The 18,136-nt window shown below is 33.4% G+C and overlaps 1 protein-coding gene across 1 annotated transcript; it reads left to right on the forward strand.

The window, feature by feature from the left end:
• The first annotated feature begins 1,271 nt into the window (after positions 1–1,271).
• Positions 1,272–16,896, forward strand: LOC125649922 (osteoclast-stimulating factor 1-like). Its single transcript, XM_048877786.2, has 8 exons — positions 1,272–1,430; positions 1,892–1,938; positions 9,363–9,477; positions 11,014–11,105; positions 11,723–11,839; positions 12,645–12,723; positions 12,835–12,924; positions 15,132–16,896. Exons 1-8 carry the CDS (start codon positions 1,379–1,381, stop codon positions 15,185–15,187), a joined length of 648 nt encoding a protein of 215 aa, XP_048733743.1. The 5' UTR covers positions 1,272–1,378; the 3' UTR covers positions 15,188–16,896.
• The last annotated feature ends 1,240 nt before the right edge of the window (positions 16,897–18,136 follow it).

Consider the following 18,136-nt stretch of genomic DNA (forward strand, 5'->3'; position numbering starts at 1 on the left):
AACTACCTAATAAGTATGAGCACCAAATTAACATATCATCAATTCAATTATTGCTCTCTTTAATTGAACATTAATGTGCGCATTATAAATCAATTATTGTTCTCCTCAAATGAATTGATGCGGGTTTCAATTCAATTACTGCTATCATCAATTGAATTAATGCGCGCATCAATTGAATTAATGAGAGCAACAATAGATATCTTTAATTATTTACAATGCTTTTGTATAAGGAATTAATACGCGCATCAATTCTCTTAAAGAGAGCAACAATTCAATTAAAGAGATCATTAATTCAATTGTGGATATGTTGAATTGAAGATATGTTTAATTATATAGTTGCTTTCTCTATAAGAATTATTGCTCTCTTCAAATGATTTTAAAATAATTAATTCAATTAAAGAAAGCAATAATTGAATTAATGCGCGCATTATATCAGTTATTGTTCTCTTCAATTGAATTGTAGCGCGCATCAATTCAATTGTTGGTATCATTAATTCATTTGAAGAGATCATTAATTCAATTAAAGCGTGCATCAATTCAGCTGAAGAATTAATGCTATCATCAATTCAATTAATGCGCGTAATAATTCAGAATTGAAGATATCATTAATTATTTGAAGATACCTTTAACTGAATTGTTGTGTGCATCAAATGAATTGATGAAATCTTCAAATAATTGAAGATATCTTCAATTATTTGAGTTTATGTTAATTTGGCGCTCCATAAATAAGAGACAGTTTCAAATCAATGAAATTAAGTTGAAAATAACGAACAGTGACAATCTCAGAATTCCTATAAGGAATACAAAATAGAGAGTTGGGCAAACACGGACCACTGGATATACCAGACGTGGGATCAGGTGCCTAGGAGGAATAAATATCCCCTGTCGACCAGTCACACCAGCCCTGAGTCCCATATCTTGTATTCAGAAATGAATTATAGTGGTTTGTTGCTCTCTTAAAAAAATAATTCCTTATAATAAAAAAAAGTATAAATAATTAAAGACATCTTCAACAGTCAGCATTTCGCAATTTCTATGGTTGTTATAAAAATCTAGTTTGCCAATTGATACAACCTATCATTGGGTCAAATGCTGTATGACTTGTTTCATACCGATTGTTAGGCCGGTTTTGGCACATTGATTTTGACTACGGATAACTCCGTTTACCTTGAACTGACCTTGTCTAACCACCACAGAGGCTGATTCAATAATCAAATATAAAATTTTAAAAAAACCCTCTCTCAACATCGGGCTCGTGTTTCAAACTTTCATAGTCGGGCTCGACTTCTACTTCCATGTAAATAAAAATTCAAGAATTACTTCCTCTTCCCTATTTATTCTGATATTATTACTTTTCCGGTGCATCTGCATCTGCGAGATGACTTCTACGGCACGGCCAAGTAGACCTCCTCCTCCAGTTCCAAAACCAGGTAAATGCAACAGACCGGTTCCATTATAGTGAATTTTTATGAATATTTACCTCCTGTACCCTAGGTGGGAGCGGTCGTACGTTGAAGTCTTCACAATATTGTTAATAAAATGTCTGCATTTGATCTGATATGCTGCATACGATGCAATGAAACTTGCATTCTGTTGTGTCATCTAAGCTTGTTGCGGTAAATTTTCCAATTGTGCAATGAATGATTATAGACAAAATTTATTTCATTTGCATTTCAAGTTGCCTCTATCTCGACTGAGATTGGACTGACGCCGTTACCGAGGCGTCAATCCAAATATCTTGCCGAACCTAATCTCACCCAAGATGAATTTGACTCCAGTTTTAAACTGAACCTAAAGGTCAAACTAAAAATATTAACATTTGTGAACTATAATTAGTAGTACTTTTAAAAGTTACAGAGACATTTTTTTGTTCTTTTTCATTTCATAAAAGGCCACGTCAAAGTAGTGAGGGCCATGTATCGGTATGACGCTCAACAGGTAAGTGCAATATTGTGTATATTGTTTCTCTCCACAAATATGTGGTATATAAACTAATACCTTTAAAAGGTATTTCTGGTTGTTTTGGGCATGACATTACTCAACCTTGTCAATGTGTTGAAGTTGAACTAGTGATGTAGGGAGAAACTAAAAAGTTATCAATATGAGATTATAAGACTCTCTTATGAGTAACCATGAAATATAAGGCGATTCCACCCGAGGGTTGCAAAAAAAGGGGTTACTGGAATCTGTGCAATACCCCCAAAAAAGTGCTATACCCAGAAAAAAGTACACTATACCCAATACTGCGATAATATACACAGGATATCCTCTTAGATGGGTTGAGAAATGGTTATCTGGAAAAAAATGGTACACTGAATTGGTACCGTTACCGTTATACAGCCAATTCATAGAAAAATCCAATACATCCGGCGCTATTTCCCGGCGCCATTGCTTTTGACGTATTATAAGGTATACCACGCCCGATCAAATTAAAGACGATGATGTAGTTTAAATGATGGTGGGTTTTTCTAAGTTTATAAATTCAAATATATGTATATTTTTTTTATTTTTTAATATAAGTTGATGCCCCATCACCTGTCATTTTGTCACCAAAATGAATTCAATGGATTTTTTTTTTTTTTTAAAATTAAATATCATGAATTTAACACCAGTATTTAATTATTTCAAACACTTTTTAATCTCAAAGGCAGGCATGAGTATGTAATTTAAGTGATTAAATAATTTTCTTGCAAGACAAATACACACAAATACACACTAATATAAATAAGGAAGTTAGCCATAAGGAAAACATGAATTTGAAATTTATTTAAACATTCATAGTTTCCATATGTTCCCAGCCCTAGCCACGTGGAGGCCTCCTTTCTGTAGAGCCATAATGTCTTTTTTTTTAAATGAAAAATTTAAAGCCAAAGGACCAAAATCATGAAGAACACAACATACAAAAATTTAAAACACATAAAACATCTGTAAATTTACATTTATAATTTATTTTTTGCTTATGTTAAATAAAAAATATTGAAACCAAAGGAAACCAAACTATCAAAAATATAAGAGACAAAAATTTAAAACATCTTTAGTTTTACATTTACAAACAAGAATTTCATTGGCATGTCATTTTCTGCTCATGTTAGATAAAAATATCAAAACCAAAGGACCAAAACTATAAATACGAGAGACAAAAATTAAAAATACACGAAACATCTTTAGTTTGTTTTTTAAATGAAGCAATGAAATATTTTAGGACCTTGACCATAAAAAGAACAGATCAATAGATGAAAAGAGATAGGAATATAAACACTTAATACTATCAAAAATATTTCAATATTACATAATTATAATTTTTTTTAAAAATAAAACAATCCGTTTCATATAAAAATCATTAAGATTATATATTTCATTACGATATCCTTGTTTGGGAAAAAGAGGATGCCAACAAAAACCATCACAACAAAACAAAAAAATAAATATTTAGAGAATTTTAAAAGACCATATGAGATTCATAATTGAAAAAAAAAACATTTGTAACATTATATTAGCATAAAAAAAGTTATGCAGCTAAAGGCCAGAACATATGAACATTAAAATTAACAAAATGCAAATGGAATGGGTGAGTAATAAGCCTGAAAGTAACCCTACTCAAAGTTCTAACCTACACAAGATCAAGCTGTATTCAGTGGACACACCCGTCTGGCGGGGTAGGAATAAGCCTGAAAGTAACCCTGCTCTCAAAATTCTCAAAATTTACTACATTATAATTTTTAAAAAATGAATATGTAGGTTAGAACTTAGAGTAGGGTTACTTTCAGGCTTATTCCTCCCCCGCCAGACGGGTGTGTCCAGTGAATACAGCTTGATATTATGTAGGTTAGAACTTAGAGTAGGGTTACTTTCAGGCTTATTCCTCCCCCGACAGACGGGTGTGTCCAGTGAATACAGCTTGATCTTGTGTAGGTTAGGAAGAAATTCAGTTGTTTCATTAAATGTTTGTAATTCTATGATAATGTTATTGTACAAATATAGTATTTACATTTTTTTATCTAGTGCATTTTTATGGCTTTGGTCCTTTGACTTTAATACTTTCTTTTTTACAAACAGAAAAATTGTATTATGTTAATGAAATACCATAGATTTTTTGTGTAATTTACATTGTTGTCCACTACATTCTTTATGGTTTTGGTTATTACGCTTCACTAATTTTATTTCACACAGTAGAAAAACAAATTATCAACAACTGAAATTGGTTAATGTTAGTATCACAAAATTTATTTATTTTTTATATAATTTTTTTGTATGTTCTACTCTTCATGGTTTTGGTCCTTTGGCTATAAATTTTTCATTTCAAAAACAGAAATTATGGCTCTACAGAAAGGAGGCCTTCACGTGGCTAGAGCTGGAAACATATGGAAACTATGAATGATTCAAAAATTCATATTTTTCTTATGGCTAATGTCCTGATTTGTATAAATATGATGGTGGTATGTTACAAACAATATATATTAATGTTTGGAATATTTGACACTATCATTCTCTGACAGTGGAAATAATGTATCATGATTGACGGAAAGTAAAGTTCGATCTTCAATACAATTGAGTAGTTTATGATATAAGAAATGTACGTTACAATATATAAGGTGCATCCCCCCATAATGTCGTAATTATATGTAGTCAGAATCATCATCTACAATTTCAGAAATGGGAACAATATCGTCTAAAAATTGGCATATCCATGTTAAATTTGTTTACATCACCAGATTTCAAAATCAGTGATCTCGTCAAACTTGTATCCAATTACTAATTTCTGCATTGTTTCTGATTTCATTAGAATCTTAAACATAAATTACTTCAAAACCACGCGGTCATATACTTTGTGCAAAGTTAGACAAATTTTTAACACAATGTCGTATGATTTGGTAACGTATGCTAGTCAGTAACGCAGGTTTCGAACAATGCATTGTTGCTTAAACAAAGGTTAAGGACATTTCATAATTTTTTATATTCGATTACAAATACGCAAGATGAATGAAACGTACAGTATTTCATGTTTCATGTATTATACTATTTTCACCAGGCATATATTGCATTGAAAAAGTCGTTTTTTCAAAACATGAAATACTGTACGTTTCATTCTTATCCATACGCTAAGAGAACACAATATTAAAATTTGGATAAATCAAAGGCTCTATTCTCTTTTAAAAAATGAAACCTATGGATCGGCGACATGACTTTAGAAGATACACATTTACAGAGCTCCAGTTAATTTTTTATCACAAAGAGTATTTACCCCCTGATTTTCTAATCAATGAGTATTTTGCTTTTCAGAAGAATTCAAAAGTGTATTTTTTTAATTTACTGATTATCGTTGTTCTTTTGCACAGCACAGAAGATGTCACCAGATAAACGATACTTCTTCCGTTAAACTTGAACTTAAAGTTTATACTAAAAGGCCGCTCCAGCTATTTACGGAGAAAATCCTTTGTAGTTCTTTAATTTAAAACTATTCATCGTCATTTGAAATTTGATATTTATCATTGATGCATTAAATTTGAATATGTCAGACATTCAAGTCACATGATTATGATCTAATTTTGTATATCATTCGTCCACGATCGATAATACAAGGGGTTTTTTCCCTGTGCTTTCGACCGCACAATAACTCTTTAAGAAAGAAAGTATAACAATTAGGAATATATAATAGTGTTTTGAGTTAACTCTTCCAATTTTTCAAAATTGTGATTGTCATCCAAATGTATTTCATAGCGCTAAATATCATGTATGATCAATCCCTGGGCTAACCTCACTTCATATGAATAGATAATTCATATTTATATCATACTACATGTATCACAAATACGCGGACTAATAAGCATTACTTTGGGAGTGTAAAGCGTATTTACATTCGCTAATGAGTAATTATACGCATGATTTTCAACTTAAATGCGTATTTGGTAAAATTTAATGAGTATTTACGCTGATACGCACCTTATCTGAGCTCTGCGATTTACCAATTTGAAAAACACACAATAGAACTTATCATTTTTCAACTCATTCATGCTATCGAACTTCATCAAAAAATCTGTTGTTATGCGTACCTTTTATATATCACTGATAATGAAATATAAAATACCTGCTCTGGCTTGTAACGTACGTTTCATTTCTGTACATAACGGTATTCCTTACTACAGTAGTTGGCCATAAGTAAGTTCACAAAGAGAATTTTCTCTATATATTTAATGCAAATCTATCTTTTTTTCAAAATCTTCTCTTACACCCCCCCCCCCCCCCCTCAAATTACACATACTTATATAAATAGTATATACTCTCAAATTAAGATTCGTGTTAAAATCGTCATATCTTTACAATATATTATCATATATTTATTCTTAAATTATTATATGCTACTGTGAATACTTCTGAGATCAGTGCTTTTTATTTCATCAAAATTGATGAAGAAATGCGGTCAGAAAAATTGTTTAAAAGTATATGGTTTTGTATTAAATATATAGTGAACATTTTCTTTGGGAACTTACTTATGACCTAGTACTGTATACTATGTTTACATATCAATGGATAAATATATGTTAATTTCCAGTTATGGCAACCATTTCTTTTAAAAATTCTCATTGAATTTCTAAATGGAATAGGTATGTACTAATAAAACAATTAAAAAAGAGAAAACAAATACTACGTTAAAGGAGCCTGCATGTGCATATTTTTTTATACTTGCATACTGTACTTACTAAACTATAATTATACTGATTTGATTGCAGTTTTATATGTATTCAAGCAACAATATCATTTTCAGCTGTTTCTGAAACAGTTGGGTTAACTTATCTAATATATCAGGTTGTTAATTTAAATCCTGTCTACAATTAGTATTTCATGTATAAATGTAATTATAGATGTGTGCAGTGCAGAAGTGTTAACTTTGCCAGTATCAGTACCTCCGAATGATTGTTATTTATTTTCATTGTTATAATTAATTGCTTGTTTAACCTGTGGTGCCTGTGGTGCATCCCCCCCCCCCCCCCCCCCCCCCCCCCCCCCCCCCCCGGTAAATAAGCAATATACATAGCTTATAGTGTAAACAATTTGTAAGGAAGAAATTTTGTCTTGCAAAAAAATTATTTAATCACTTAAATTACATACTCATGCCTACTCTTGAGATTAAAAAGTGTTAAGTGTTTGAAATAATTAAATACTGGTGTTAAATTCATGATATTTAATAAAAAAAATAAATTAAAAATCCATTGAATTCATTTTGGTGACAAAATGACAGGTGATGGGGCATCATCTTACATTAAAAAATAAAAAATTATACATATACTTGAATTTATAAACTTAGAAAAACCCACCAACATTTAAACTACATCATCGTCTTTAATTTGATCGGGCGTGGTATACCTTATAATACGTCACAAGCAATGGCGCCGGGAAATAGCGCCGGATGTATTGGATTTTTCTATGAATTGGCTGTATAACGGTAACAGTACCAATTCAGTGTACCATTTTTTCCAGATAACCATTTCTCAACCCATCTAAGAGGATATCCTGTGTATATTATCGCAGTATTGGGTATAGTGTACTTTTTTCTGGGTATAGCACTTTTTTGGGGGTATTGCACAGATTCCAGAATCCGAGGCTGTTTCACAGCTTTTTTGCAAAGCCTCAGATTTCACAGCTTGTTTGCAACCCCGAGGGTGGAATCACCTTAGTATTTCATGGCAACTCATAAGAGAGTATTTTTCTCTCATATTTCTAGAAATTTTCTGTTTTCCTTGTGCCTAGCGACGCCATTTTGAGAATTCTCCACATAATTAATTTTTCGCTGTACATTAAAAATAACACCAGAATCGAATTATACGACCTTCATTTTGACAACTATGTTGCTGACAAAATATTGGCCGACGAGTGTATAAGGGAATTGTATTAGTCGAATTATTCCTCTTTGAATAAGTACACAATAAATCAATAATCAGGGTGATGCATGACGTCACTCGGCAGTCCATCAGCGCGAAACATTTTGACAGACCTAATCAGAATCTGAATTCACAACTGCACGCTTTCTTAAAGGAGCATTGATATTAATTGAGCAGATATTTAACGGCGAGTGTGTGAAAGAGATTCCAAGTGGTTTTTGTTGGTGGATATGGGCATGGCCCCGTTTTCCACACGTGCAAGGACTCGAGTCTCATGGACATTGGAGGCACTTGTTTCACCTGAGACACATATAGGGACAGTAGACATTGGCAGAGTGAATGTGGAGGTAGGCCTAGAACTAGTAGCCCGTGTGGGCTGGGTTTCTGTGAACTGACATAATGCACCGGATGACATAGATGTACTCGACAGCATTTTCGATATGAGGAATTTGTGATTGTTGTTGAGTGTGAGGTAGTTGTTCAAGGAATGTGTATTTTTGTGTCCGGTCATATACATTTAGACATTATCAGGGACATTACAATCTGTCATTTTTTGTACAAGAGCTTTGCGGACGCTAGTGAACTTGTCAATCGAGGGAAGTTGCAGGCTAGTTGTGTATTGATTATTACGTCATGGGATATGAAAGAAAAATGTCACATGATATTAAAGATAGAAATATCTTTCATACCTTTCTTTCATTGAATATCTGTATCTTACATACGTAGATATGAGAGAAAAAAATGTACATATATAATAGTGTGCTTTTATATATCCAGCTCACTAAAATAGTGCAAAACCATGCAAATACAGACAATAGTTCAACCCAAGGCAATGGATAAAGCTAAAATCTTGCTACATACCAGTGTCGCAGGCAGTATAGAAGGAACTTATCCTGCCTCGCTAGTGAGCTAGCTTCTTTAGTCTCTTTCTTAATCACGCAAGTTAAGCAACGGGGATCATGATCAACCATTGGATGGGTGACCGCTACACATTGCAAAATGGTGGCAGCGTAGCGACTCTGATGTTTGGTGGGCTTGCTTCAGGTAGAATCTTTCTGGAGCTCCGTGTCCATGTACAGACATTGTTTTGTCTGGGAACAATGGTGATTGTCTTCGGGAACAGCGATGCTGAAGAGGTGCCAAACATTCACAGAAAACTCGCCCTAAGCTTCGGGACGAAGCCTCCCTAAACAGAGGGGAAGTGTAACAGTATAGAGAAAACTTAAACTGTCTCCTTAGTGAGCTAGCTTTTCTAGTGATGTGGTAGAGTCTCTCTCTTGATCACACAAGTTAAGCAATGGCGAGCATGATCAGCACTTGGCTGGGTGACCGCTACTCGTTACACCAGTCTGTATCTTCAGCCGCATGACCAATTTTGAATTTGTGTATCATACATTGCACTGTTCGAAGAAGATGGAGGGAGAGAGAGCAAGCTATATGTTAATATGCTGCATATTCATGTTATTATATGCTCTATACTTTTAGGTTGATGAATTGTCATTTGAAGAGGGAGATACTCTATATATTCTTGATATGAGTAACACTGATTGGTGGAAAGCAAAATGTGGAAAGAAAACAGGACTTATTCCCAGTAATTATGGTAAGTGATATATGATGAATTTTAAATATGTGTATATACATGCAAATCAAAAACTGTGATGATCATATGATTTTTATGTTTAAACTGTGTCGTCGGTAAAGCTGTGATGATGATGTAGCCAAGTGACAAGACTTTTGTCCGTTTCTTTAATTTATCTTTAGCAGTACAAATCAGTAAACAACAATTATGAATTATGTACAAAGGTAGATCGAATGACGGTTGGTGATGTCATAAAGTAACCTAATACATGTAGTTTATTTAAGTAATGTGTGCACACAACCTTTGGTCAAACCACTCAACACTAGAGTCATATGCAGGTATATATAGTGAGAGCAACACTAAATATAACACATGATACTATTATGTACAATAGTAGCATAAATGTAGCAAATATACATAATATACACACCTGTATAACAGCAAAGGTTCTTAATAGTATAACATGGTATAAAGAAAAAGGCAGAGTAGCGGTGTGTTCTATGCTGCAGCGTGAAGTAAGAATGACGTCAGCCCTCGTCTGCACTATAACTACATCCAAAAAATACCAAGACAATCACGTTCTGACAAAATTGGAAATTAATATAAAAATAATCAATTTACACTTGTCTACAATGATATGATTTTTATGTTTGAATTGTGTCACCGGTAAAACTCAATTTGTGTCTGATAAATCAGCATTAACGGTCACAAACAGCAAATGAGAAAATTGTCCCGAATTGACAATTTAATGCACATTGTTTATTTCCTTCTCATAAAATAAGTAACTATGAATGTCAAGTGGTCAAATTAAAATGGTTCTCAGCTCTGCAAGAGGAAGCAGAAGAAGAACGTAGGGAAATAAATCATAATTTTAAAAACAAAGAAGTTAAATTGTCATATGTTTAGCTTGCCTCGTCCAAACTGTGATATAAGTGAGCCTTTCTGATCAAGGTTAAATATATTATATATTTGTCTGTCTATACATTTGTTGCATTTTTGACCAAAATACCCACGTCACTTGCCAGCATCCTTATATACACATGTAGGGTAAAGTTTGTTCAAATTATCAGTCTTGGGGCAAAATGAGAAATCTACAAACATGAAATGTTAAATTTCAGAAATATTGTATTTTAAACTTACCCTGTGAACAACACCATGAAAATAAAGGTGTTTAAAGTGAAATATTGCCTAGCTCTCACACCCACACAAAGCATATAATGAACAAGCAGATCAAATCACCAGCGAAACGTCATCACTATGTGATAATGGCACATGCTGGTTTCATATAACTTCTGTGATATAACCTGGTGTCTAGATGAGGGGACACTGGCTATTTGATTTGAATATGAATTATGCATTCATCACTCTTTTGTAGCATGAAATATCTTTGGATAAATTTAGAATCAGCTGAAATTCTCTCTCAGGGCCTACTGGTGCAAAACTATCCCTGTATGGAGTCATGGCAAGGTGGTGTGTGTGAACATCATAGCCCATGGGCTTTATTGTAAATATTGGAGGCTGAAAAATGTGTTTTTTATTCTATTTGCATATTTGCAGTGGACCAGAATACAGAAGCTATTGACTACCCTTTACATGAGGCTGCCAGGCGAGGAAACATCACTTTCATGAGGGAATGCATATCAAATAATGTAAGACAACTTTACCAGGAAATTTTATTTTTTAAAACACTGGCCAATTGCATCTTTAAAATGAAATGAAGAAATGAATTCAGTCCTCAGTTACTTGATGAGACTGTAGTAGTTGTGTATCTACAGGCCTGTATGGAGTCATTTCGTAGGGCAAAGGGGAGCTTACTCTTGGAGAAATGTCTTTGTGAATATTAAAACTTCTCCAGAAAGAGCTCTTCATTTGTCCCTATATGTACATTGTGATGTCATTTGTGAGTTAAACTTAGTCTGAAGAGTTTCAATTCTGTTTAGATTCTGAAATCAGTATGTTACAACCATAACGGAGAAAGTTAGACCTTTATCAATCTTTTTGACGTTATAGGTGTCTGTAAATGCTCTAGATAAAAGCTGGATCCATGCCTTTAACAATATTATTCATATTTCAGGTATCTGTAAATACTCTAGATAAAAGCTGGATCCACGCCTTTAACAATATTATTCATGTTTCAGGTATCTGTAAATGCTCTAGATAAAAGCTGGATCCACGCCTTTAACAATATTATTCATGTTTCAGGTATCTGTAAATGCTCTAGATAAAAGCTGGATCCACACCTTTAACAATATTATTCATATTTTAGGTATCTGTAAATGCTCTAGATAAAGCTGGATCCACACCTTTACATTGGGCAGCACATGGGGGACATGTGGACTGCATACAACTATTACTGAGCTCAAATTGTCAGGTCAATGTTCAGGTAGGTCCTTGTTGATAATTAACTGAGCTTATAGCCTTATAATAACTCGTACTTTGATATGAATTAATAGACTTTCCCAGACTCGTTATATATTAAAACATTAATTACATTTATATGTGGAACACATGTACCAAATAGAAAAATAAACCATTAAGAAGATAGAAGTACAATTATTGCATTTATGTGCATTACAAAAGTAAAACAAAAGAAACACACAAACAATGTAATGATGTGCACAAAAAAATTTCCTTTCTCTTAATGGTCATACCCCATTTAAATAATGAATAATATCCACTTACAATGTAGCATAATGAAAGTAAGAGACAATAAAGTCAACTTGTACATAAACCAACTGGTACACAGACAAGTTTGTACACAGAATTAACTTGTACACAGAGTTAACTTGTACACAAAGTTAATTTGTACACAGTTAACTTGTACTCGAACAAATTCCTACAGAGTTAACTTGTACACAGACGAATTTGTACACAGACTTAACTTGTACACAGACAAATTTGTACACAGACAAGTTCGTACACAGACTTAACTTGTACTAAGACAAGTTTGTACACAGAGTTAATTTGTACACAGACAAGTTTGTAAACAAGGTTAATTTGTACACAGACAAGTTCCTACACAGACAGACAAGTTCCTACACAGAGTTAACTTGTACACAGACAAGTTCCTACACAGACAGACAAGTTCCTACACAGAGTTAACTTGTACACGTACCTCGACAGTCATCTCATGCACCTGTACAATCAAAATGGTCAGACAATACGTCAGTAATTTTCTACTTTGACAGAATAAATTAGGAGACACTCCATTACATTCAGCAGCCTGGAAGAACCATGCTGAAGCAGTCAAACTGCTGATTGGAAAAGGTAAACTTCTTCCTATTCTTAATGTATAAATGTATTTATTCATATGATGAAAATACATGTATATATGTAGATTCCCAAAAAATGTTCATTGTCTGTTATATATTTTATTAGGAGCAAGAGTGGATATTAAGAACAATGATAATAGGTTGCCTGTGGATTTGACCAAGGATCCAGAATGTGCAGCATTGATCAAACAAGCAGGTAAACCCATCTGGATGTGTTTTAGTTAAAGGCTTTCATTTCACTCACTTGATGCATGATACAAGAGCTCTTAGCTGTTCCTGTAACACTGGTGAAGAAGCTCAGTGAAGACCTGTAGACTTGCACATCTATTGTATTTACCTGAAGGACTCATGTGTATAGATTGTCAGTCCATGGGGATCCAGGTTAGAATAGGTGCTCAGTACCCCTTGCTTGACGTAAGAGGCAACTAAATGGGGCGGTCCTTAGAATGAGACGCAAAAACCGAGACCCCATGTCACAGCAGGTGTGGCGTGATAAAGATCCCTCCCTGCTCAAAGGCTATAAGCACCAAGCAAAGACCTAATTTTTGCCACCCTTCACCAGCAATGGTGACGTCTCCATATGAGTGAAAAATTCTCAAGAGGGACAATAAACAATATACAATCAATGTATAGGTTGTCAATCCTAGTTACAGTCTACTCCACTTATATTAAAGTCACTTATATTGAAATATCTGTTATATTGAACTATTTGTTATATTGAAGTAAAAGTAAATCCCCAGTAACGTTATTTACCTGGCAACGGGTTCATCTTGTGGATTCACCACTTCACTACCACCCTAGCTCCTACGCAATTGAATATAGTTTGACGGGCAGTGTCTGTTTTGTGAAATAAAATCATTTAATATCTTGCACATAAAATTCTTAATTATGTCAATGGAATGCACACATTGTTTGTGAAAGAATTGAAAAATATTTTAGAATCAGACATCGACCTAGCAGGTCTGCAACTGAATACAGTTGGGAGAAGATGAAACTCTGCAGATATCAAAGGAGACACTGCATATCTTTCATTGAGTTTAAGATTTGTTAACATGTTTAATAAAGTATTAAAATTTTAGGCAAACAATAATGCCGAAAGACTTGTGAAATCCATCGAAATAATATTTTTTCGTGCATGAATACAAGGAAGGAGAGGGTTTGAACTTCGGGTTAGATGAATTGGGACTTCAATATATTGCATATAACTTTCCGTGAAAGTAAATGATATGGTGATTCTTGAAGTAATATTCTAACAGAATTCTGACGAAAATATATCTGAAATGAATTAACGAACTCTATATTTGCTTCGTTTAAATAAATAAACAACAAACGAGTTAACATCATATACTTACACACGTGGTACATTTTTGCAGGAATACTTCATGTAAACAAAATGAAGGAATAGGCAATCAAGATATTTGAAGACTTCAAGAGAATAATTTGTATTGATACCTGCTACAAATTGTGTCCTGGCTGTTACTGTTTTGTCTTTTGCGGTAGACTTTTGATATTTGACATATACCAATAACTGATCATTTCATGCAGATGTGCTGGGTACCATGGATCTTTGATCTTGAACCTTTATGTTCACACAACTTTTATTTCAGAAGCTTTTATGGGTAAATTCCTCCAGGCGATGTGTCATGTTCCTAGTTTGTGATGTCGAAATTCCATAGATATCTAGTTAAGCATAATAGACTTATACATCTACATTTTGTTTTACCATGCTTTAAAGATTCTGAATTAAAGCTTATAAGACGGTGCTGTATATATACCACACACACACACCACCTCTTGTTGGAAATCGTGGATGAGTCGACTCTGAGACCCTTGATATTGAACTTTGGAGATAATTAATGAACAATTCAGGTCGGTCGTCTGACTCTCAGTATATCCGGAGTAGACTACTTCATCTTCGTTAGCCAAGAATTTCTAACCTGTTACTCTCTTCAACCCTTAATTAATGAAGTTCAAGCCTCCACAGGATCTGTATGATAATTTTGTGGTAGTTCAAGCCTCCACAGGATCTGTATGATAATTTTGTGGTAGTTCAAGCCTCCACAGGATCTGTATGATAATTTTGTGGTAGTTCAAGCCTCCACAGGATCTGTATGATAATTTTGTGGTAGTTCAAGCCTCCACAGGATCTGTATGATAATTTTGTGGTAGTTCAAGCCTCCACAGGATCTGTATGATAATTTTGTGGTAGTTCAAACCTCCACAGGATCTGTATGATAATTTTGTGGTAGTTCAAGCTTCTGCAGGATCTGTATATGATAATTTTGTGGTAGTTTTGATCCAATCAAATATAGTGGTCATGCAGTTTATCTAAGTCAAATGTTTATACATTAACTGTAATATCAGCAAGTTGTTTTTAAAAATTTCATTATATATGTTTTTCAGCTGCACCTAGGAACAGCTATTCTAATGATTATGGAGATGACGAAGACTCAGACTAATGGGATCAATACTGACCAACGGGAAAATCAGTCAAGCGGGACAGTCCCTTCATCATTGTGTAAAAGTTGAGGTTGACCCTTAAAATCCCAGCACTAATTTTGAAACAAGTGCTATCAGGTGGATAACACAGAGGCATTGTATATTTGTAGTGAGGTGTCCGCAATTTCTTGTTAGCACATTATATGTATTTCATTTAAGGTGACAGATCTAAAATGCACTCAGTGTATGCAGTGTTAAGTCTTTTCCTTCCCACGTTCTCTTTTTTTTAAAAAAATGTGTTTTACATGTCCTTATATTTTTTTTTTTATGGAAAGTATGCAACATTAAGTATTACAGAGTCTTCCACTTGTATAAACAGGAAGTTTAATGAAGTGAATCTCAAATTGCACTCTGTAGAACTACCTGGACTTCACACTGAAGAGAGCAACTTTGTTTGGTACATGTATGTTACATAAAATTTAGAAATGTGTCCAAAATTGTTGTTCTCAGTTTGTCATCTGTCAATATCATGAAATTATTAATTGTTTTTCTCAATATTTCAATGTATTTGTTTACAAAATTCCTGTACACCTTATATTTAACAGCAAACATTTTACAGGGAACATGCATGCATGTATATGGGACACATTATGAAAGCAAATCATGAGTACATTTTTTGATAGGTAGAAGTTTTAATGAATTGAGAGAGATATTGAGCAGCTAACACACTTCCTGATGTCTGTGATTAACTTGTCAGTTTCCTTAATTTTGATGATGAGTCATAATAGTATTAACATATATTTATTTCCTGTGTATCTTTACCAGAGAATTTTCTCTCTATTGCAAACATTGAAATTTGTATATATGCGCTTAACAGCACATATATTTACATATTATAGAGTACCTGAATTTTTTTTTTTTTTTGAGACCAAATCAAAAAAAAAAAAAAAAAAAATATGTGGGACTTTTCAAGTTAAAAATGGTCTTGTAATGGTGCAATAAAATATGATAATTGTTACCTGTAATTTGTTCTTTGTTTTAATTACTGGTAGTTAATTGTTTTAGCACTCTAATTTCAGGGAATGAAATTAATTTTAGATTTAAGTCTTTATTTCTGACTTCAATCTATGCTTAAAATAAATGCAAATTTTACTTATGACCACTTGCTCATTACATATTTACTTTGATGCCCAATTACAAAAATGCCAACTTCTCTTGCTAAACACAGTGAAAGCCTAGTCTCTGTAAGAGAAGCGTCTGTGACAAACACTGTAGGGTCATAATTGTACATTAACATCCATTTTTGTGCTTTTCAAACTAAATTGTGTGTTTTGTGCAAGAATCTTGAGCAGTGTAATCCAGCTTTAACTCTCAATTTGATGAAAATGACACATAACATTTTGTCACTATTTTCAATGGCTAATTTTTCAGTTTTTGCTCTAGAGAACATTCATGCGGAGACCTGAACAAATTTCCCATCTAAGCCATATATTTTTCTTTTCAGTATACATATCTAATGGGAAAATGTGTTTGTTCAAAGCTGCTCTTCGTGTTTTCTGACAGAAATACAATAAAAAAAATAAGCATTTAAACTCAGTTTAATTTATTACATGTATCCAGAAATTTTGTCAACTTTAAAAATGCTGTGTTCTCCAAATGACTGTAAATATCAGACAATTTGTGTGAAACTGTATTGGACATGATCACTTTAATAAAATATAGATCTATAGTCGCTTTAGAATTTTGAGTTTTATGGGAAGGATCAGAAATACCATTAGCATACAGAGACCAGAAATACTATTATCATACATGGATCAGAAATATCATACATGGATCAGAAATACCATCATCATACAGGGATCAGAAATACAATCATCATACAGGGATCAGAAATACCATTATCATACAAGGACCAGAAATACTATTATCATACAGGGATCAGAAATATCATCATACAGGGATCAGAAATATACAGGGATCAGAAATACCATCATCATACAGGGATCAGAAATACCATTATCATACAGGGACCAGAAATATTATACAGGGATAAGAAATACCATCATCATACAGGGATCAGAAATACTATTATCATACAGGGATCAGAAATATCATTATCATACAGGGATAAAAAATGCCATCATCATACAGGGATCAGAAAAACCATTATCATACAGGGACCAGAAATACTATTATCATACAGGGATCTGAGACACCATTATCATACAAGAACCAGAAATACCATCATCATACAGGAACCAAAAATGACATTATCATACAAGGATAAGAAATACCATTATCATACAGGGATCAGAAATACCATTATCATACAGGGATCAGAAATATTATACAGGGATCAGAAATACCATTATCATACAGGGAAAACACAAATACCATTATCATACAGGGACAAAAAATACTATTATCATACAGGGATCAGAAACACCATTACCATACAGGGACTAGAAATACCATCATAAAGGGATCAGAAATATCATTATCATACTGGGATCAGAAATACCATTATCATACAAGGAGGGACCAGAAATACCATTATCATAAAGGGATCTGAAATATTATACAGGGATCAGAAATACCATTATCATAGAGGGAAAGACTAGAAAGACCATTATCATACTAGGACCAGAAATACTATTATCATACAGAGATCAGAGACACCATTATCATACAAGAACCAGAAATACCATCATCATACAGGAACCAAAAATGCCATTATCATACAAGGATAAGAAATACCATTATCATACAGGGATCAGAAATACCATTATCATACAGGGATCAGAAATATCCTTATCATACAGGGACCAGAAATATCTTTATCATATAGGGATAAGAAATACCATCATCATACAGGGATCAGAAATACTATTATCATACAGGGATCAGAAATATCATTATCATACAGGGATAAAAAAATGCCATCATCAAACAGGGATCAGAAAAACCAT

Source organism: Ostrea edulis, chromosome 5, assembly GCF_947568905.1.
Source record: "Ostrea edulis chromosome 5, xbOstEdul1.1, whole genome shotgun sequence".
In the NCBI taxonomy this organism is placed as follows: domain Eukaryota; kingdom Metazoa; phylum Mollusca; class Bivalvia; order Ostreida; family Ostreidae; genus Ostrea; species Ostrea edulis.

What these genes read in the sequence shown, in the direction of transcription:
- LOC125649922 (XM_048877786.2), top strand. Translation starts at nt 1,379, where the DNA reads ATGACTTCTACGGCACGGCCAAGTAGACCTCCTCCTCCAGTTCCAAAA. An exon ending in TCCTCCAGTTCCAAAACCAG is followed by an intron (nt 1,431 to 1,891) that starts GTAAATGCAACA and finishes ATTTCATAAAAG; the next exon opens with GCCACGTCAAAGTAGTGAGG. An exon ending in ATTGTCAGGTCAATGTTCAG is followed by an intron (nt 11,840 to 12,644) that starts GTAGGTCCTTGT and finishes CTACTTTGACAG; the next exon opens with AATAAATTAGGAGACACTCC.